Below are 19006 nucleotides of genomic sequence, written 5' to 3'. Positions count from 1 at the left end.
CTACTCTGAATACCAAAGCAATTGATAGCGGCAATCCACGCCCATCTTCCACAAGGTGCTAAACTGAGCTTAAAACGGAAGTTCGGTTACCGAGATCGTGATAGTATATAGATTGAACCATCTAATGGATTACAAGTGGAAAGAAGTTGCCTCCAGAGTATTTTTCTCATCTGAAACGAATCAGCATTTTGGCCAAAATCGGCTACATCATGGATACTCTGTTTACCGAATTGAATGCTCAGCTCGAAAGCGCCCTCCAAAAACTGAAATCCGACGAGGTCAACCGAAAACTGCACGATGCCTTACACAACCACGACAAGGGAGCGTTGCCGGATCCAGAGTTGACCAAGCTGGCCAACAAGTCGATTGACCTCCTCCATGAAATCGAACAGATGCTGGAGCCGGGTCATCTGGTTCTGGCCGATCATTTCCTAGGTGAGCATGACAGGACTTTGCTCGAATCCGTTTCCTAACAGATTCGTAGGCTATGTCCACGCAAAATGTCTTCTCGGCGCAGTCGATCTCAAGGTGGCGGACAAGTTGCGGGAAATGGGACCTTCGAAGATAGACGACTTGGCCGCTGCATGCCATGCGCGACCAGACCGGCTCCATCAGGTGTTGCGTGTGCTTAGTAGCAATGGCATCTTTTCCTTCGACAAGGCCACAAAGATGTACCGGAACAACCACACGTCAACCCTGCTGCTCTCGGATCATTGGACCCAATGGCACAACTGGGCGACTCTTTACGGAAATCAGTTCTATGACATGGCACGGGGAATCCCGGGCTCGCTGAAAGAAGGCGCCAAACGATCACCCGGTCAGATCAACTTCGATACGGACGACGACATGTTTACCCATTTCAACAAGCAGGGCTGGGTGCCGCAACTTCACAAGACGCTCGGAGCCGGCGCGACGGCACAAGCGCCCGGCATCGTGGCCGACTACCCGTGGTCAGAGATCGCAAATGAAACCATCATCGACATCGGCGGCGGAGGCGGATCGTTCCTTGCGCTGGTGCTCCGCGCCAATGAGACCATGCGGGGCGGCATCTTCGACCAGCCGCACGTTATCGAGCACGCGAAGCCCTTCTTCCACAGCGAAGACGGGCAGTTTGCGGATCTGGCGGCGCGCGTGCCGGTTGAGAACCTAATTGGTGGCAACTTCTTCGAGAGCATCCCGCCGTCCAAGGTGTACACGATGAAGTGGACGCTGCACGACTGGCGAGAAGACGACGCGCGGCGCATCCTGATCAACATCGCCAAGGCCATCATTCCGGGAGAGAACAGCCGGTTGATTGTCCTCGAGTCGATACTTGACACGACGCGCAGTTCCAGGCTGCCAAGGTACGGCGACATGAATATGATGATTGCTGCTGATGGCGTGGAGAGGACATGGGACGAGTGGACTGCATTGGCCGAGAGTTCCGGCTGGGTGATTACAAAGGTGTATCCGTTGAGGAATGCGTGGCACTGTGCGTTTGAAATGAGACCGAAGGCCTGGAACTAGCGGTGGATGGGAATTGTTTGGCCCGACTGGCCGGCTGGCTCGAGGGGGTAGAAAATTTAATTGCAGTTTCTCCTGATTTCCTAAAGCTGTGATCGAACAGGATTTCGTGGCCACTATCACCCAATACCTGACTCTCCTTGGACGGAGTAGTTTTACCCCTGGCCTGATTGTACATGATCTGAAGGGACCAGGCACAGTCAAAAGGGGCAAAACCAGTTGATCAAGTAGTGTTGAAGACAAAGGAGATCGATGAGTGGGACCAGGGGCAAGTGGGCGTGGGCTGCTCTTGGTACTGTTGTCCAATCAAATCCTTTGAGATGCAGTCGGTATGAGGAGTCACTTTCGACGGAAAGGGAGGGAGAGCATAATGGCGTTGTCTTCCCCTTGTAGGCTTGATGTGATGGCTTATGTCTCAGTGGAGACGAACACCATTCTTTCACTCTACCTCTGTCCCGTTTCGTCTGAAGGGGAGCTGCAGTTGCAGCTAGTGGTGTCGGGCGTCCACGAAAGGAAATTTGCAGACTGGCGGTCCTGAATTTTGCGGAATGAGCGTGAGCAACTGGTTGGCCTGGCGGCCTCTCAATCACTGAACCAGCTGCAATCCAACTGGATTCATCTGTTAGTCAGTTGATCATTCATCAGACGTACTTGGCACACAAGAAAACAAGGTACGCGGGCTAACTGGGGACCAGGACGGCTTGTCCCACCTCGGCTTCCGAATGGCACAGTAACCATGATTTTTGAGTTGAGCCCGGGGGCCCGGTTGCTCGTCGAGGAAACTTTGCTTTTACTCCCGTGACCTATACCAAGAAGCATGCACATATGTCGCGCAGCAACTGGAAAGCTTAGCGGGATGGGAAGAAGGGTAGACTTTACGCTTAAAGTGCCATGGCCGTAGTTTATGCATAGAACTGTCGAAAGTTTGAGGGTACGATCGATGCGTCCATGTACACAAACTTGCTGCTTCACTGGAAAAGTTGCTCTTTGGCCCTGCGTCCATTCTCGAAATCTGATTGTTGAGTAAGAAGGCCTCCAGAAGATTTGCAGCTTGCGGTCGGGTCCCGAGGATCGGCTGTTGTCGACTGGTGAGGTCAGGCAACTACTATAATGGGAGAGATTAGAGAGGTAGTACCACTCGACTGAAATACAAGCAACAACATTCATTCTTGCTTCGGTAACAAACTCCGACGGCTGCCTTTTCTTTTTACCCTTCTTCACCATGCATCATCTCACCCCTTGTTCTGAAAGGCTTGTCATTCTTTCCTCAATCGCAAAAGCATTAAGCCTTCCGGTCGAAGGCCTCGACACTTCGAAAAGCTTCACAGAACTGGGTGGTCACTCGTTATCAGCCGTCGAAGTGCAAAATGACTGCAAACCCCTCGTTCAAAAGCCTCCAACGGTGCTCTCCTTACTTGTTTCTCCTTCGTTAGAAGACCTACTGCCTGCCAAGACCACACGCGGACTCTACCCTGAGACGGGCCCTTCAAGATCGGTGACGCCCGCCACAACTGATTCGGGATTTGTCGAACCGTCGCCGTCGAATGAAGCCGTCGACCCCCTTGACGATGTGTCGGAAAGACACTTGGACTCAGCAGCAAATGCAACTCCTCAGTGGAAGCGGGACTCTCGCACTTACCAACAACACCCTACACCGGTGATCAGCACAGAACAGGCTTCAAATCCTGCCAAAGCACCAGCAACAGACATGCAGGTAGCCTTCATAAGAGGTGGTCAGAGCACGATCCGGTACTTCGAGACGTGGCGCTTGGAAGACGTGGTGGTCATGAAGTACGCGTGGAAAAGAGTGATCCGCGCCGAGCCAATTTTCCAGGCCATCTTCGACGAGGACAAGCCGGGCTCATACATGATGCGGCTCAGCGACAGACCAATTCCGTGGGAAGAGACGGTGACTTTCGACCGCCAGTCGTACCGGCAGGAAGTAGCAAGAGAAGAGTTCCAGTCGCGGCCCACGTTCCAGTTCCGGACCGTCATCTTCAGGTCTCCGGATTGCAGCCGCAGCGAAGCCACCATTGTCCTGTCGGTGCACCACGCCCTCCTCGACGGCTTCTCTATGGAGCGCCTTGCAGAAAAGGTGCGTCGCGTGGCGACTGGGGACCAAGAAGTCAAGCCGGGCAAGTCATTCCTGGCCGCAGCACAAGAACTCGACGCCATCAAGAAGGAATCCGAAGCCGCGGCTGTTGCGTTTTGGGAAAGGAAGGTCAGCGAATACGGCAGCGCCGCCTCGGGCCTTGGGCTTCCCAAGCCGCGGAAAAGGAGAGCCCCTGATCGAGACAACGAGGTGCAAGCCGACTTTGAGCATCTCACCGACCGCCTTCAAGCAACATGTAGGGCGCTCGGCGTCACGGTGGCGTCCTTCTTCCACGCCGCGTGGGCGCTTGCCCAAGCTCTGTACACCGACTCGGACACGGTCGTCTTCGGATCGATACTCAGCGGACGAAACCTCCCCATCGATGGCATCGGCACTGTCATCGGACCTCTGCTCAACTCGCTCCCCTTGCACGTCGAGATTGACGAGAAGGCCTCGACCGGTGACTTTGTGCGACGCATTTTCCGTGACCTGGCCGAGCTCTCGTGCTTCCACTGGAGCACGCCAGAGCACGGCTATACGCGCAACTTTGAAGCGGCCCTCTCGGTGACACGCGGGCTGCAAGGCTCTTCCTCTTCCTCTTCCTCGTCCTCCTCTTCTTTCCATCCAGTCCGCCCACCTCGCTACGACTTTGAAAGCAACATTCCCCTGAGCCTAGCTCTGGACGAAGCAGCCATGAGTCTCCGGCTGGTATATCATCCAGACTGCTACAGCCCAGAGACTGCCCAAGACCTCGCATCGTGTTTTGTGAGCGCGCTGGAGCGACTGACGTATTCGACGAGCGTCCAGCAATGCCTTGATTCAATGCTGACAGTCCCCATGCAGCGGCGGTTGCGCGTGCTCGGCAACTGCATCTCGGGACTGACGACTCGCGCCGCCCATCCAGAGGATCTCATGTCACTATTCGACAAAGCCGCTGCCGCAAACTCCGAGGCAGCAGCCATTGAAGTCGGCGATCTCAGCGTCAGCTACGCGGAGCTTGGCCAGCTTGCCACTCGGGTTGCCTCTGCGCTGGCGGAACTCGGCGTCCGGAAGGATGAAGTGGTCTGCGTGCATGCCGATGGGAGTCTCAACTGGGTTGTCGGTCTGATGGGAGTCCTCAAGGCCGACGCCACCATCTGCAGCCTCGATTCCACCCTGCCGCACGACCTGCGCAGCGCCATGTTCGCGACGGCCAGCGGCAAGGTGTTTGTCGTTGGAGACGAGTCGCAGCTGCGCTTCCAGCCAAGAGACTGCGAGCACTGCCTCGTCCTGGACACGCTCACGACTGGTACGCCAGCGGCCGCAACGACAGCACCGCGCCTCCCAAGACCCTTTGCCCCTGCTTACCTCTGCTTCACATCGGGCTCAACGGGCAAGCCCAAGGGCGTCCTCTGCACTCAACAGGGCCTCGTTGCGTTCCAGAAGGACGTCGAAGTGCGACTGCACGGAGGGCCAGGCGTGCGGTTAGCGCAATTCATGTCGCCGGCGTTTGACGGCAGCGTGCATGAAATCTTCTCCGCGCTATGCCACGGCGGCACACTCGTGCTGCGCAGCAGCGCCGACCCGTTCCAGGTGTTGCGGGTGGTTGACAGCGCCATCATGACGCCGTCGGTTGCGCGCACCATTGCGGCGGCCGAATTCCCCAACCTGAAGACTGTAAGTTGACCCCCTAGTATGATGTACGTACGCATGGATACTCTTGACCAACACGTTCCTGTAGGTCTACCTCGTCGGCGAGCAAGTCCCCGAAACCGTCGTCCAGGAGTGGGCGCCGGGCCGCAAGCTATACAACATGTACGGCCCGACCGAAGGAACCTGCGGCGCAACCATCACTCAGCTCCAGCCGGGCCGTGCCGTCACCATTGGGCGGCCGAATCCAACCTCGCGGATCTACATCCTGAGCCGACGCGGATGCAGTTCCCGGTGCCGACTGTTGCCCCCTGGCGCCATCGGCGAGATCTGCCTGGCCGGGGTGCAAATCAGCCGGGGATACGTTGGTGCATCGATGGCGTCAGAGACAGCAGCGCGCTTCGTAGCCGACGACACGGGCTGCGGTCCGCCAGGCGAGATGCTGTACCGCACAGGCGACCGCGGGTACTGGGACGATAACGGCGAGGTCGTGTGTCTGGGCCGTGACGACAGGCAGATCAAGCTGCGCGGGTTCCGGCTCGACCTCGACGACCTGGAGGCCCGCGTGCTGCGCGCTCTGCCCACGATCCGCGCCGTCGCCCTCACCCGGGCTGGCGACGCCTTGGTCGCCTTGGTGCAGCCCGCCGCGCTCGACGTCGACACGGTCAGGGCCGCCATAAAGCAGAAGTTGCCTCGCCAGGCCGTGCCGTCGGCGATTGCGTGTGTCGACGAGTTTCCCATGACGCGGGCGGGCAAGGTGGATTTGAAGGCCATCGCAGCGAGACTGGCCAGGGGTTAGTAGAGAGCATAAGGAGAAGTCTTTCGTTTGTTGTTGTGTTTGGGGTTGAGATTGGTTACGTTCATTTTTTGTAAATCTCGTTTATTGTTGCTGATGGAGTTAGCTTGAGAGCTTAGTCAGTAAGGTTTTCAAGCCTCTCGGCACTAGTGTCGCTCTTCTTTTTATCCGAAATACTACATGCCTGGCTCCAACAGGTGCGCTGGCCGACCGGTCTCGTTCGGCCTGCTCTTTCCCAGGCCTTCTCGTCTCCTCGTCTTGCTGACTCGAACTAACGCATGTCCGTGTCTGTTTGGCTTTATCAGCGAGTCGAGTCTCAGTCGTCGGCGCTGTTTCCAACAGCCAGGCTCTTGACCCTCCAGCTCGGACGATCTCCCAAGTTCTCACAGCAACAACTGGTCTCCTCCGTGCATGGCATTCGGACAGTTCATGACTCGAATGATATATTGAATTCTGGAAGGCATTGTGCGCCGAAACTTGCCCCAAACAACACCTCTACCTACGCCAGCGTGCTCCAACCATGTAGCTTTCTCGAAAACCCCCCAGTCCCTAGGCACCAAGAAGAAATAGAAAACAAGTAAAAGACTGCTACAGCAACACCTTGAACAAGTCTGTCTTGGCCAAAATCTTGTCCTTCAACTCGGACACCATGCCGGCACAGGTACTCTGGCACGCCGAGCTGCTCGCGGCAGGCGGCGCAAACACCTGCTGAAGCTTTCCCATGGCGCTCTGCATCTCAGTCAGCCGCTTCATGATGAGCGCCCGCAGCACGTGGCGCCGATCCGCGGCCCTCACCACGTAGTCTCCACACCGCAGTGGCACCTTGTCGCGCGTCAGACTGCTACTCAGGGACAGACGGTTCACGTCGTCTCTTGGCCCTCCTCCCCCGCCCATAGCCGCCGCCGCCGCCGCCGCTTGTTGCTGTTCGGCCCACAGAGTGCCCATGCCCAGCGCCATCGAGACCTCGTCCATGGCCTGGCACAGCATCAGCGCCGACGACAGCCGCGACCCGCACGTGCCGCAGCACAGCACGCGGAAGCAGTGGTCGAGCAGGACCTTGGACTTTTGCACTGCCGTTACGAGAAAGGCGCCGCCGCAGTCGTCAGTGTCGCCGCCGCTGCTGCCACGCGAGACGCCGCCTCGTGCAGCCGTCGACTCGGCCAGCTGCTGCAGGAGCGTCGCTGCGCAGTGGCATTCGCCGCCCACCGTGAACGACGACGCATCCCGCATCGGCCGGTCGCCGCTGTCGGTGGACTGTCCGCACGAGGACACTGAGGATGAGGACGAGGCAGACGATGCTGACGAGCAGCGTCCAGCGTGATGTTGGAGGTCGTCGGCGGCTGAAGCGGATGGCGTCTGGGGCCCGCCGCAGCTTTGCACTGGGCTCAGCATGAAGTCGAAAGTCAAGGCCGGGTCGTGCAGACTGCCTGGAGGAGGAAAGTCGGCAAAGGTCATGGCGGAAAAGGTGTCGTCGGTGGCGGTTTGAGCGCTGCCGGCGCCAAAGTTGAGCATGCTGTGGAAGGCATCCTGTTGCTTTTGCAGGTGTTGACGGAGTCGCTGCTGTGAAGTTTCGTCGGGGAACGGAGACAGGGTCGCTGATGGTGGTATTGTCGAGTCGGGCCTTAGCGGACCGCCGGCGGCATCCGAGGCAGCGGAAGGCCCGAAGGCAGGTACATGTAGTCGTGTCGTGTCGTCTCCAGAGTCGTTATGGTGAGGGGAAGCGTTGCTGGTGATGGGCGTAGGCAGCGCCGTCTGGGAAGGTTGAGAGGTGGGTTGCGTTTGTGTTTGTGTCTGTGTTTGCGTTTGCGTTTGCGTTGAGGGCGTCGTCTTGCGGGGACGCGGGCGCCCAGCTCGTCGGGACGGGCTGTAGACGCAGTCGAGGTTGTACTTGACGCATCGACGGCACGCGGGCCGTTCCTGGCCGCAGCGAATCTTCGATGCCTGGCAGCTGTCGCAAGACATGCGTGTCTTTGGGGCCTTGGGCTGCTTGTTGTTGGTGGTGCGACCGGATTCCATGATGGCGAGATTTCAGCAGACGATGGCGATGTCGTGTATCTCCCGAGCCTGGCTGGTATAAAAGGGCGTACCCGCCTGCTCAATGTACCTGGAGCCCGTTAGGCTGACTCGGGCGTGGGCGGTCGTCAGTTCGGCGCCGCGGACAGGGTCTTGATTCTCTGGGCGCAGTCCCGGAGCTGGTGGACATTCGCTTGGACAATTTCCAGGTACGCGTCCGTCTGCCCGGACCGCAGCGAGGAGAGGGCGCCGTTCAGCAGGGCCATGAGTTTGGAGAAGGGCGAAAGCCGCAGCGCTATCAGCTCACGACTCAGCGTCTCAGCATCGGCCGGATCCAGGTCGTAACTTCCCAGCGTGATGCGCGCCTTGTCGATGTTGTTGGTATTCGTGGCGCTGTTCTCGTCGTTGTCGGTGTTGTCGTTTTCCTCGCCCAGCCATCCCCTGCGCACCCAGTCAATGACACAGGTGCTGAGCACCGTCACGCTGGCCAGCGAGAAGCGCTGCTGCCGGCACGTCTCGCAGTCGAGCACCATCAGGCAGTTGACCTCTGCACTCTCCATTAGTTCCAGCAAGGTCTCCAGCGCCACAGCCGTTCCCTCGAGCTGCTCAATATGCATCAGCACCCTAAGTGCCGACAGCGTGCAGCCGCAGTTGTTGTTGATGGTGTTATTGGAGTTCATCTTGGATACGGCTTCCGTTCTTCTGGGTGGTGCTGCTGAAAACCTTTCTCTCCTGGGCTCTTAAATGCAAATGATGAGTTTCTCAAACCTCCCCTTTTGGATTTCTGACTTCCGACCTGCCCCTCACGAGTCGGCAAACGAGGCCTTCTGGTCGCGAAGCGGGCTGGCCCGCCATTCTGTCCCTGTGGTGTTTTTGATGACTCGGTGTTGTTGCCAAGCTGCGCGTGCCCACAACGCTGATTCGTATCAGACGTTGCATTGATTAGTCAATGGCGTCCTGCCAGCATAGTAATTGACACAACCAGGATGGTGATTCGCTCTCGCCTGTCTCACACCACAACAAGTAAGCTTGATCGGCACCCAGAGCATAGCCCAAGGTTGGTGGAGTAGGGCATCTGTGCGAGCGTTGATTAGTTGATTAGTAGGCAGTGATGAAGATGTTCGGCACGAGTATACCGATGCCTGACAACGTGTCTCGAAATGTAACAGCGGGCCGAATTCCTCGGATGAGCAAGTAGAACGTACTTTGGCCGGGCTGGGCACGTTACAGAGTTGCAGAGGTGATGGAGTCGGAGTCCGCCGTGAGAGGTGAGGTCGTTGGCAGCTAGTCCGTAGATGGTTAGTCAAGGCACGTGCGCTCGGTTTGCACTCGCGTCTCTCGCTTCTCAGTTGCCAACCAATTGCATCACTCTCACCGACAACCACCGTGGTTCCCTTCCCTTCGGCCGTGCCTTGTTTCTTCCAGTCTCGCTCCGAACTCCATTCGGGATGCGGCTTTTCAACCCGGTACCGCTGAGTGGTTTGCCTCGCCGGCTTCGGCCCCAGCTTGACTCGCCGCGTACCAACCTGGACTGAACGTCGTGCGGGGGTTCGTGCCACGGGGCGCTAATCCTAGTCCGGTACATTGTATGTGGAGGATTAGCAAACAACCCCTTCAACCCCTTCGGACCCCTCTGCGAGATCTTTGCCTTTTTGATCCGCTTCCCACGACTCAGTACTACTCCTCCAGCCTCATTCCCAGGGAAAGTCTGCAGAAGATCGCCTCATGTCGAGATTATTGGCCGGCCGAAACATCCTTCTGATGCCAAGGTAGATCAGGAAGCCCGCAACGCCAGTCAAGCTGGTCAGCTGCGGCACGAAGAACGCCAGCCGGATGACAATGGTGCGGCTGTTGAAGCCGTGCGCGTTCGGAGTACAAGTACGCGACATTCGGGGCCGGTTGCCACAGTTGGACAGCTGGACGCCGCGGCGGCGCAGGACCCAGTGAGTATATTTGAGTCGGTCTATACTTTGCTGTGCTGTGGTCCGAGTGTGACTTTAGTCACTCCGTACGTAGCATCTCCAAGGGGTAAACACGCCGAATTTGTGTTCAACTCCTCTCTCAAGCACCGCAAAACTTGATGTTGCCTGGAGACGAATGGAATCGATTTTCACTTCGTTCCGAACACGTATCACACTTTTATCTCCCTGCCAATCTCACCATATCTTTGAATTTCAAAGAAGCCGCTAATGCTAAACAGTATGATTCTAACAGTGATCTCGACTTCAATCTACGCAGGCCTCAAGTCAATAGCTGCGGGCCACGCGTTCCGCAGCGGAGAGACGCTCTTGACCTCCCACCCACTCAGCTTGGCCAAGCGTTGCCAGTCATCACGCGTCCTCTCTTGTCCATTTGCTCCTACCATCATGGTGATATCTCCATAGCGAGCAATGCGTCCCGAGCGGCCGTCCTGCAATACAGATTCAATCACTACGAGACGGCTCCCTGGCCCCTCGATGATTGCTCGCCGCACGTTCCGCAAGATCTTGACCACATCCTCGTCTCTCCAATCGTGCAGACACCACTTCATTGTGTACACCTTGTGTGCCGGCACCTCCTTGGTGAAGTCGCCCACATGGAACTCCTTGACCCGCTCGCGCAGATCCGCAAACTTGCCGTCCGGCCCATCAAAGAACGGCTTGATTAGACCGACGACGCTCTCAAGCTCCAGGATGGCGCCGCTCAATGCGGGATACGCACGCAGCAGGCTGGTGAGAAAGTCACCGCCACCGGCACCAATGTCGAGTACTGTGGCGGAGCCGAGCTCCGCCCAGTCGTAGTCGGCAATCATCCCAGGGGCCTGGGCTACAGCACCACTGCCCAGAGTGCGGTGTAGCTTAGCTACCAGGCCCTTTTCAGCAAAGTAGAGGAAGATGCTCTGGGTTGTGTTGTACTCGACCTGCGCGGGACTGCGCGTCTCGCCCGCGCGGATAGCTTCTGGAATGCCGCGCGCCATGTCGTAAAACTCGTTGCCGTAGAGGTCTGTCCAGGTGTGCCATTGGGTCCAGTGGTCCTTTGTGAGGAGTGTCGAGGCCGGATTGTTGCGGTAAGTGTCGGTCGTGGAGTCGTACGAAAAAATGCCGTTGTTGTGCAGCACGCGCAGGATCTGGCGCAGGCGGAGAGGCTGTAGGGAGCTCAGCGCAGCCAGGTCTTCGACGGTCCGAGGACCGTCTTTGAGGTGGTCTGGAATGTTATTCGACACTGCTGCCCACAGACATTTGGTGTCGTAGTAGGCTTCATCCTGTCAGCAGACGGACGTCATGGAGTTTGCTCAGAATGCGCGCTACACACCAAGGTAATTCTCAGCCAACAGCGAAACCGGTGACTGGATCAGACGCTGCGCACGATCCAAAAGGTCGACTGTCTGCGAAGCGATCAGGCTGGACTGCTTGTTGGGTAATTTGTTCACATCCTGCAAAGACTCGAGGAGTTCTTGGTTGAGCGGCCCTTCCAACGCCTCACATGCCTTTTTCAGTGCCGCCTGAAGTTCTGAGAGAGCCGAATCTACTGCCATGATGCGTTTCTGGTATGCTTGCCCTGGTGAAGGCCTTTGACATCTTTATTGTCATGTTGACTCGAGAGCCGAACAAGTCGGGAGCCGACCATTCTGGCCAATCAGCATCGTTCCTCGACTTGGAGAAAAAAGAAAAACCAAACTTCAACCATGGCCTTTCGCCTCCGCCCCGCAAGGATGGATCTGCAGTAAAAGTCCATGTGGTAGCTGGCTGGTCCTCTGCCAATATACCTTGCTGCTTCGGGGCCTGATCGCTCGCCTCCTTTATCTTGTGGCTGCCAGTTTCCGCAAACGCAACACTCTGGGCCGGTAACTGCAGCGAACAAGTCAGAGACCTTCCCACCCAGCTGTCGCCAATCACTAACTTCGATTTCGTTATCCCATACTGTTCGTTCTTTTCACGGCATGGCTGTGTTCACAACACCTCCATGGCTACGCTCTGAGAACGAGGCCTCAAGGCCTGCGTTCCTGGCATGGGTGGTCACAGGAATGGCCTGCATGTCCATGTACATCGACACGTTCCAGTCGACAATGGTCAACTTTGGGCTCTCTTCCATCATGAGCTCGCTGGATATGACGCCGTTCGACATAAATTGGATCGTCATCGCATACAACCTCGCCTTTGCCGCCGTCCTCCCCATCTCCGGAGCCATCGCCGACAGGTTTGGACTGCGCGTCGGATTCGTCGTCGGAACCGGTACCCTGACATGGGCTAGCGCCCTCTGCGCGGCTGCACCAAACAAGTATGCTCTCATTGTCGGGCGCGCATTTTGCGGCATCGGAGCAGCGTTGGGTGTGAGTGCTTGGTTGAATTTCCAGAAGTCAGGAAGGTGACTGACAAGTGCTGTTGCAACTAGACTGCAACTGGTCCGCCAATCATTAGCCACCTTTTCACCGATGAGAAACAGCGCAACAAGGGACTCTCGCTGCTCATCATGTGCGGGCCGCTTGGTCTGGTCTCGGGCATGATTTTTGGAGCATTGCTCGTTGGCAAGTACTCCTACTTTTCCCCACGACGAGAAGCAAACTGACCTTCGTTACTCCACAGAATCCTCCACCGGCTGGCGTGCATTGTTCTGGCTGGGCCTTGCTGTGAACAGCTTCCTTTGCGTCGTTGGTTTCTGGACCATCCCCGTCTTCGCGAAGCCCCCACCAGACCCCTCCAAGAAATTCGACGCAATCGGACTGGGTATCTTCATTACCGGCCTGCCACTCCTGATATACGGCGTAGACGATGGCGGTAACCGGGGATGGACAACGCCAGAGATCTTGGTGCCGCTGATCCTGGGCGGATTGCTGGTCATCGCTTTCCCCATCTACGAGCGCCGCATTGACAACCCTCTTATCCCGAAGAATTTCTTGTTCGACCCAAACATGATGCTCATGCTCATCACCTTCGTCATTTTCGGCGGGGGCTTTTCGACCTGGTTCCTCCTCGTCACCCAAGTGTTTCTCAACTCGCTCAAGTTGACCGCGCTGCGCTCCGCGCTCTACCTACTCGTAAGCCAACACAAACCCGCCACCAGACGCCCAGTGGTGAGCCACCAAAAGCACATGTTGACGTTCTCGTGAAGCCCGCGGCCGTAGCCTCCATCGTTTCCGGCGGCCTGGGCAGCTACCTGAGCACGCGCACCCCCGTCCGGATACAGATCGGCGGGGCGTATTTCTGGACTGCCGCCTTCATCGTGCCTTGGGGCCTGATGGTAATGGACGCCAGCCGCGCCTACATCATCTGCTTCGCCATCCTGTACCTGTTTGGCAACGCGCCCGCCATTGTGCGCGCGCAGGCCACGACGCTGAGCACCATCCCCTCGGAGCAGCACGGCCAGGCCACGGCGATGCTCATGGTGTCGTACCAGGCCGGCAACGCCGTGATGCTCGCCCTGGCCAACGCCGTCGCAAAGGGCACGACCAAGGGCCCGGAGACGGCGGCCTCGTTGCTGGAGGGCTACAAGGCTGGTTTCTGGATGCTGCTGGGCCTGACCGCGCTGGTCGGCATCGTCTTTGTCGTCGTGTACCGCGACAGGCCTGTCAAGCAGCCTGATGCTGAGATGCGCCTTGCGGACTCGTCGGCTACCGAGGTCATTGCGTCTGGCACTGAACTTGCGCCTGGTAACGCCTCTGCTAAGGAGACTTCTGCGCCTCATACCTCGTCGAGCATCCAGTCGAGCGTCGAAGTCGTCTCGATGGAACTCACCCAAAAGGCCTGAATTTGAGGGGATTATCAGTCCTTAGAACGGTGCAGATTTTCTTGAGGTGAGGCGTGTGGCCAGCCTCAATGTATCTTCTTGTTGTGCGGGAGTTTTCCGTGTCTGGTATGCATATGTATGAGGGCAAGGTCGGCTTCATGCACACGCAACTGTAGTAAAATTGTAATAGAAAACGTTTATGACTGGGATCCATATTGATTCTTCGTCGATGTTCCTTTTGCTGTACTCATGTCGGCTGTGGAAGTTCTTCAGGGACACTGCTTTCCGCTGGCCGTGCAGTAAGATGCTTCATGGTTGCCCGGCACATATACCAGGAGCACTTTCCCACGCAATCCTTGGAAGGCTCCTCGAGCTATCAACGATGACATCTCAGCCTTGCGTGCAGTTTTCACCCAGGCAGGTAAACTCGGCAAGACGCGAGGTACCACGATCGACAACGCGTAAGGAGAAGCTTTTGACTTAGATGCCAAAATGGCGGAACTGGACGCTGGTATATTCAGCTTTACCTCACCGGGCGCGTGTTCGCGCCTCGTCAGACACACGATGCGTCAACCTGAATTCCAACGGCCAGGATGGTGCGGATTGAAAACAAGACTTCGGTTCCCGAAGAATTCATGCTTTGCTAAAGTCTGCTTTGGGCAGACCACGTCTTTCGATCACACGTCGAAGATTCATTTCACGGCCAGGAAAAGATGGATTGCTGACGATTGATCGTTCCGCTTCTACGCGGTGCGGAGGCTTCTGGAGGTCTTTTTGTCTGGTCATGTGGTCTGCACGGTTCGTCGAGCGACGGTCTCATTATGGATGACAACTCCCTAGCTACTTACGGCTGTGGTGGTAGATGACTGCTCCCTGGGTGAGTGTGGTTGCAGATGAATGCTCCCTGGGAGCGGCAATTACGATTCTCCTGAGACGCCAGTCCGGGTCAGGTGCAGCTGATTCACCACGCAACAAATACCTCAATCGGTCTTGTGGCGTCTAAATGCATGTGGTTGCGAAATGGAGAAAATTCGTTGCAACGAGACAAACGAAGAAACATTAGAATCAAGAGCACATATCGCCTTTCCTCAGCTTTGCCACGTCTTCCTGTAACCCGAACGCCGCGTGCGGGACACTGTCGTCTGATTGCAAGACACCAAACCGCAACTTCATGTCCGCCATCCTCTGGGGCAGCGGCTGCGCTCCCAGACACGCACCCCGGGCCAAGCGATCCAAGTCGGCATTTCTCGTCGTGGACATGATGCTGGAAAAAGACGTCGACGCGCTGTAGCCGTTGGCAACGTAAGCAGAAGCTCCAACGCCGATGCACACAAGGGCGACTCCCACTGCTGCCGCGTACGCAATCAGCAGATCCGTGCGGTTGTACTCGTAGTGCACCTTGGACGACACGACGGTAATTGGCGCGTCGGTCATGTTGGAGAAGAGGTCGGTGCTGAGAAGGCTCAGCGTAAAGTTGTGCGAGAGGTCTTCGATCGCTCTGTCCACGGAGCCGTTCCGACACATCCACGGCGAAGAATACTGCGCCAGGCTGTACCCGCTGACATTCGAGATCTGCGGACAAGCTGCAACGCCCGTCTGGATGAAAGTCGAGTCGGCGCCGTTGAGATACATGGTCGAGCCGAATCCCAGTGTCGTGGTCAGAATGCGAGACAGCGCGCTGAACATGGACCAGTACGCAATCTCGCCAGGAGCGTATTCTGTCATAACTTCGTTCCCTTCGATGTTGGTGGGTGCAATATGCGTCAAATTCTGGATAATCGTTGACTGAACGCCATCATCGAAGCGAAAGAGCACCTGGTGGGACGTATTCCAGAGATGGCATGAGAGATTTTGCGGATCTGAATTTGGAACGTAGGCGAAGAGGTGATTCTGCATCATCACACCCTCCACAGAGTCGGGAGAAGCGGCGGTATACAGAACACTCAAGCCTGGGGAGAGTTCTGAAATATTCAACGTCTTTTGAAAAGCCTCCTGCAAAGACTTCGCTTCCCCAAGATCCAGTGACTCTGCAGACGCCGTGGCAAGGTCTTCACATTTCATCGCGGGTCCGTAAAAGTCGACTGTATATGAAGAGTTTGTAAATGGTGCGGTAAAGGACAGTGTGGACATGGATGAGGAGGCCGCGGCAAGGATGCGATTGACGGATGCTGTCGAGGACGAAGGCCTGCCCACGCCTTCAAAGTTCGCCCAAGCGAGCTCACTCAAGAAGTCGGGAATTGGGACTCGAGCGGTTGTTGAATTTGGTAACATTACAGTCCGAACGGAGAGAGTTGCTGGAGTAATCGTCGCAGCGATTGGGATGCACCTAGTTTATTCAGTGATTGGGTCAAGTTCAGGAAGCAAAGGCACTCACCACATACATGCTGCCAAAAGGCAGAGTATTTTAGCACTTGTCAACACCTCCAGGCTGAAAAATGAGACGGGGCTTGTTGTCAACGAGAACACGTTGTCCAAGTTCCGTAAACTGATCGGTTTCTCCTTGACCGTAACCCACAAACGCTGTGTGTATGCAACACCGACCGCTCCTGCGAGGCAGGCCTTTGACAGGAACGCAAGCAAGGTGCCGATGCGTATTGCCCATTGCTGTCTTGTCGCTGAGCCCACCTCCTGATTTTCCAGAGCCTGGTAGTGAAAGTGATGTCCAAGAGCGAACCATACTCCAGCGAGGAAAAATCCGGCCATCAAAGCCGGAGACCTCCAATGGATGTTCCAGGATGCGATCTTTGGGATAGACTCCAGATCGGTTGCAGTGACCTGCGGCCCTGAGCGGCCAGTTTTTCGAGCGTCCGAGTCGTATTGCAGGAGACTACTGTGACTTGCGCCGGAGCTGATGTGTGGCACTCGTTGAAAATCATCATTGCGGGTTTTGAAAATTTCGGCGCCTCGAGGAGTCGACTTTTGCTGAAGCTCATGTTCATATCCTTGCGGATCCATGTTGTAACCTTGGGCGTGAAAACTTCGCTGCGTTGAGTTGCAGTCAAAATCAGCGCAAGGGTTGGTCGGCAGTCCACTAATACTTGTACGTGGCGTCTGTCAGCTTGGCTTGAAATTTGGTGTTGCGCAAATCTTACACAACACAGCTGTAGTATATATGTGTGGTGGAGATATGCTCAAGTCTGTTGTTCTGGGGCGCTCTCAGCTAGGGAGTCGTGCGCGCCACTGGCCCACGCCTTGCTGTTTTACGAGTCTCCACCAAACCAAGCGCGAAAAGGTCCAAATAAAGGCGCGAAGGGTACGTGCGATTAGCGCAGCAGTTGGATTTGGGGCCAAACGGCTGTCGTCTAGATTAAAATTGACTCTTGGGGGCCATTTGATCGCGGAGCGGGGCAGGGACCAAGTTTCGTACCATTTTCAGACTGCCGCATGCTGGCCAAGAACAAAAGTGGTACAAAAATGCAGAGATTCTATTCATAGTTCTTCCTCCGGCTGGGACTTGTTCAAGTAACGAGACGATGTTTTGAGAGACGAGTATTGTCCCGCTTCTCCCACGAAATGGAAAGGTGGGGACTTGTAGGCGGGAATTGGGAATGATTGCTTCTATAGGTCCCGAAAAGAATTATTTGAACTGTTTCAACGAAAGCCAGATGAGCAAGGATACTCAGTCCTCTCAACAAGCATTGACCAGTACCTCGCTTCAACGAGACTCGAGTTCGGGAGCGAGGGTGGCGTGGGTGTCCTATCTAGCAGGCAGCTGAGTTCTATTCCTTCAAGAGAGGCGTTGCTGCTGTAGGCCTTGTATATAAGGCATCGGGAGCCGCAGCTGTGCTGTATTTGGGACACATTGCTGTTGAATGCCTCTCGTGGACAGAAGTCATGGAGACGCAGCTAAAGTGTCCCTGTCGACGCGATGCTGTCACGATGCTGTCGAATGCTCCTGTTGGGGAAGCGTGGGGAGCCGCAATTGACTTGTCTTCCGTGTGATGCTATCGAGTGCTTCTTGCGTACAGGCAACACTCAAGCGCCACTTGAGGCAATGGACATGTCGAGGGGTTGGTGTGGTGTACAACATGATCGCACAGCTCCCTGGGACTGATGATCAATTTGCAAAAGCTCATGGCATCAGTTCTGCGCCGCCGCTGATAGACCTCTCACAACCGTAGCAGAGTTTTGCGCCTTGCGGATTAGTACTGTTGTCCTGGTCGCCACCCCATCCGTGAATGCCGAACCGGCCATCAGCGACAGGCATCTGGCACAGTCGGCATTGCGCGTCCGCGGCTGACGCGGCCTCAAGCCTACTTGATGTTCGTGCCACGTTTGCGACGATGCCAGGATATTCTTGTTGCACAGAATCGAAGTACTGTCGCATGAGTCCATCGATGGTGGTATTCTTTGCGCTTATAGCCACATCCATGGCTGGCTCGGGCTGGATGAGCTGCTTGAGGGGCGAGGATGCCATGTCAGTGTATGCTACGAGCTCTTTCTTGTAAACATCTTGGAGGGGGTATCTGAAGGCGATCCCAGATGGCGACACGCCATCCGCTACAAGCCATGGCAAGGCAAAGCCACGCCCCTTTGCGGTCTCAGCTAGGGCTCGTGCAGCCAAGTTGGTGGTACTGTCTCCCCACAGAATGTCACTGCAATTGTTTGCCTGCGCGAAACGGACAGCGAGGCGGCGCCGGAGGATAGAGATCAAGTCTGCGCGAGCAGTGACCGACGAAAGAGATAGGAAGAGCTTCTCGAGCTTCTCCTTTGGGTTCATTTGGGCGTCCTCAGGTTCCTGCTCGAGTGAAGGGTCAAGCTCTCGGGTGACGTCTTGCAGATCGCCCTGGTAGACCGAAGAAAGTTCAACGCTGCTGTATTCATGGCCGGGAAATGCGTCTCTCAACTGCTCCAGCATCTGAACGTCGGGGACACTGGGCTCAACGACGGAGGTATCCACGAAGAGAACATGCAGAGTGTATCCGGTGCGCCCGGTCTTGTTGCGCTGCCGTTCCAGTTGGGCGTGCAGCAGAGAGAGGAGGGTGGTCGAAGAGACGCCGAAGGAAACGGGGAGAAGCAGTCTACGCTCACTTTGCATCTTGCGATTCTTGGCGGTGTAGGAATAGGATTCCATGCGCTTGACAGCCTTTGTCCGGACGTAGTTCATGAAACAATCGCTATGACGGCGGTCAGCAAGCAACCAACGTCTCAACGGGTTTCGCGTGGCGCGTACCGACAGAGCGGCTCCTGTCGCGCGACGATGCAGGCTTCGGCATCTTTGCATCTTTTGCAGGGGCGTCCGGTGATTTCGACGTGCTTTGCCGGCATGG

General features: G+C 56.3%; 8 protein-coding genes across 8 annotated transcripts; 3 read left to right on the top strand and 5 right to left on the bottom strand.

Annotated features, from left to right (window-relative positions):
* Positions 1–209: 209 nt before the first annotated feature.
* J3D65DRAFT_681034 (O-methyltransferase-domain-containing protein) lies at positions 210–1506 on the top strand (the record flags this gene model as incomplete). Its single annotated transcript, XM_066803726.1, has 2 exons — positions 210–435; positions 485–1506. The coding sequence occupies 2 exons, from the start codon at positions 210–212 to the stop codon at positions 1504–1506; spliced, it is 1248 nt and encodes a 415-aa protein (XP_066651038.1).
* A 1219-nt stretch (positions 1507–2725) lies between these two features.
* J3D65DRAFT_681033 (uncharacterized protein) lies at positions 2726–6074 on the top strand (the record flags this gene model as incomplete). Its single annotated transcript, XM_066803725.1, has 2 exons — positions 2726–5251; positions 5316–6074. The coding sequence occupies 2 exons, from the start codon at positions 2726–2728 to the stop codon at positions 6021–6023; spliced, it is 3234 nt and encodes a 1077-aa protein (XP_066651037.1). The 3' UTR covers positions 6024–6074.
* A 534-nt stretch (positions 6075–6608) lies between these two features.
* J3D65DRAFT_607176 (uncharacterized protein) lies at positions 6609–7982 on the bottom strand (the record flags this gene model as incomplete). The annotated part of the gene is made up of 1 exon (XM_066798483.1): positions 6609–7982. The coding sequence occupies one exon, from the start codon at positions 7980–7982 to the stop codon at positions 6609–6611; it is 1374 nt and encodes a 457-aa protein (XP_066651036.1).
* Positions 7983–8161: 179 nt separating this feature from the next.
* On the bottom strand, positions 8162–8713 carry J3D65DRAFT_607175 (uncharacterized protein; the record flags this gene model as incomplete). The annotated part of the gene is made up of 1 exon (XM_066798482.1): positions 8162–8713. One exon carries the CDS (start codon positions 8711–8713, stop codon positions 8162–8164), a length of 552 nt encoding a protein of 183 aa, XP_066651035.1.
* Positions 8714–10256: 1543 nt separating this feature from the next.
* On the bottom strand, positions 10257–11661 carry J3D65DRAFT_662430 (O-methyltransferase-domain-containing protein). Its single transcript, XM_066802626.1, has 2 exons — positions 11325–11661; positions 10257–11267 (listed from the first exon to the last, which is right to left on the bottom strand). The coding sequence occupies exons 1-2, from the start codon at positions 11545–11547 to the stop codon at positions 10264–10266; spliced, it is 1227 nt and encodes a 408-aa protein (XP_066651034.1). The 5' UTR covers positions 11548–11661; the 3' UTR covers positions 10257–10263.
* Positions 11662–11911: 250 nt separating this feature from the next.
* On the top strand, positions 11912–13944 carry J3D65DRAFT_681029 (MFS transporter). Its single transcript, XM_066803724.1, has 4 exons — positions 11912–12342; positions 12405–12537; positions 12596–13047; positions 13122–13944. The coding sequence occupies exons 1-4, from the start codon at positions 11953–11955 to the stop codon at positions 13755–13757; spliced, it is 1611 nt and encodes a 536-aa protein (XP_066651033.1). The 5' UTR covers positions 11912–11952; the 3' UTR covers positions 13758–13944.
* An 857-nt stretch (positions 13945–14801) lies between these two features.
* Positions 14802–15866, bottom strand: J3D65DRAFT_671872 (uncharacterized protein; the record flags this gene model as incomplete). Its single annotated transcript, XM_066803427.1, has 1 exon — positions 14802–15866. One exon carries the CDS (start codon positions 15864–15866, stop codon positions 14802–14804), a length of 1065 nt encoding a protein of 354 aa, XP_066651032.1.
* Positions 15867–17808: 1942 nt separating this feature from the next.
* J3D65DRAFT_648315 (uncharacterized protein) lies at positions 17809–19004 on the bottom strand (the record flags this gene model as incomplete). The annotated part of the gene is made up of 2 exons (XM_066802381.1): positions 17809–18853; positions 18910–19004. 2 exons carry the CDS (start codon positions 19002–19004, stop codon positions 17809–17811), a joined length of 1140 nt encoding a protein of 379 aa, XP_066651031.1.
* Between the last annotated feature and the right edge of the window lie 2 nt (positions 19005–19006).

This window comes from Phyllosticta citribraziliensis, assembly GCF_038025025.1.
Source record: "Phyllosticta citribraziliensis strain CPC 17464 chromosome Unknown J3D65scaffold_13, whole genome shotgun sequence".
Lineage (NCBI taxonomy): Eukaryota > Fungi > Ascomycota > Dothideomycetes > Botryosphaeriales > Phyllostictaceae > Phyllosticta > Phyllosticta citribraziliensis.
This window is presented reverse-complemented; position numbering and strand designations above follow the sequence as displayed.

What these genes read in the sequence shown, in the direction of transcription:
- J3D65DRAFT_662430 (XM_066802626.1), bottom strand. Translation starts at nt 11,547, where the DNA reads ATGGCAGTAGATTCGGCTCTCTCAGAACTTCAGGCGGCACTGAAAAAG. An exon ending in GTTGGCTGAGAATTACCTTG is followed by an intron (nt 11,268 to 11,324) that starts GTGTGTAGCGCG and finishes GACAGGATGAAG; the next exon opens with CCTACTACGACACCAAATGT.
- J3D65DRAFT_681029 (XM_066803724.1), top strand. Translation starts at nt 11,953, where the DNA reads ATGGCTGTGTTCACAACACCTCCATGGCTACGCTCTGAGAACGAGGCC. An exon ending in GCATCGGAGCAGCGTTGGGT is followed by an intron (nt 12,343 to 12,404) that starts GTGAGTGCTTGG and finishes TGTTGCAACTAG; the next exon opens with ACTGCAACTGGTCCGCCAAT. An exon ending in TTTTGGAGCATTGCTCGTTG is followed by an intron (nt 12,538 to 12,595) that starts GCAAGTACTCCT and finishes GTTACTCCACAG; the next exon opens with AATCCTCCACCGGCTGGCGT.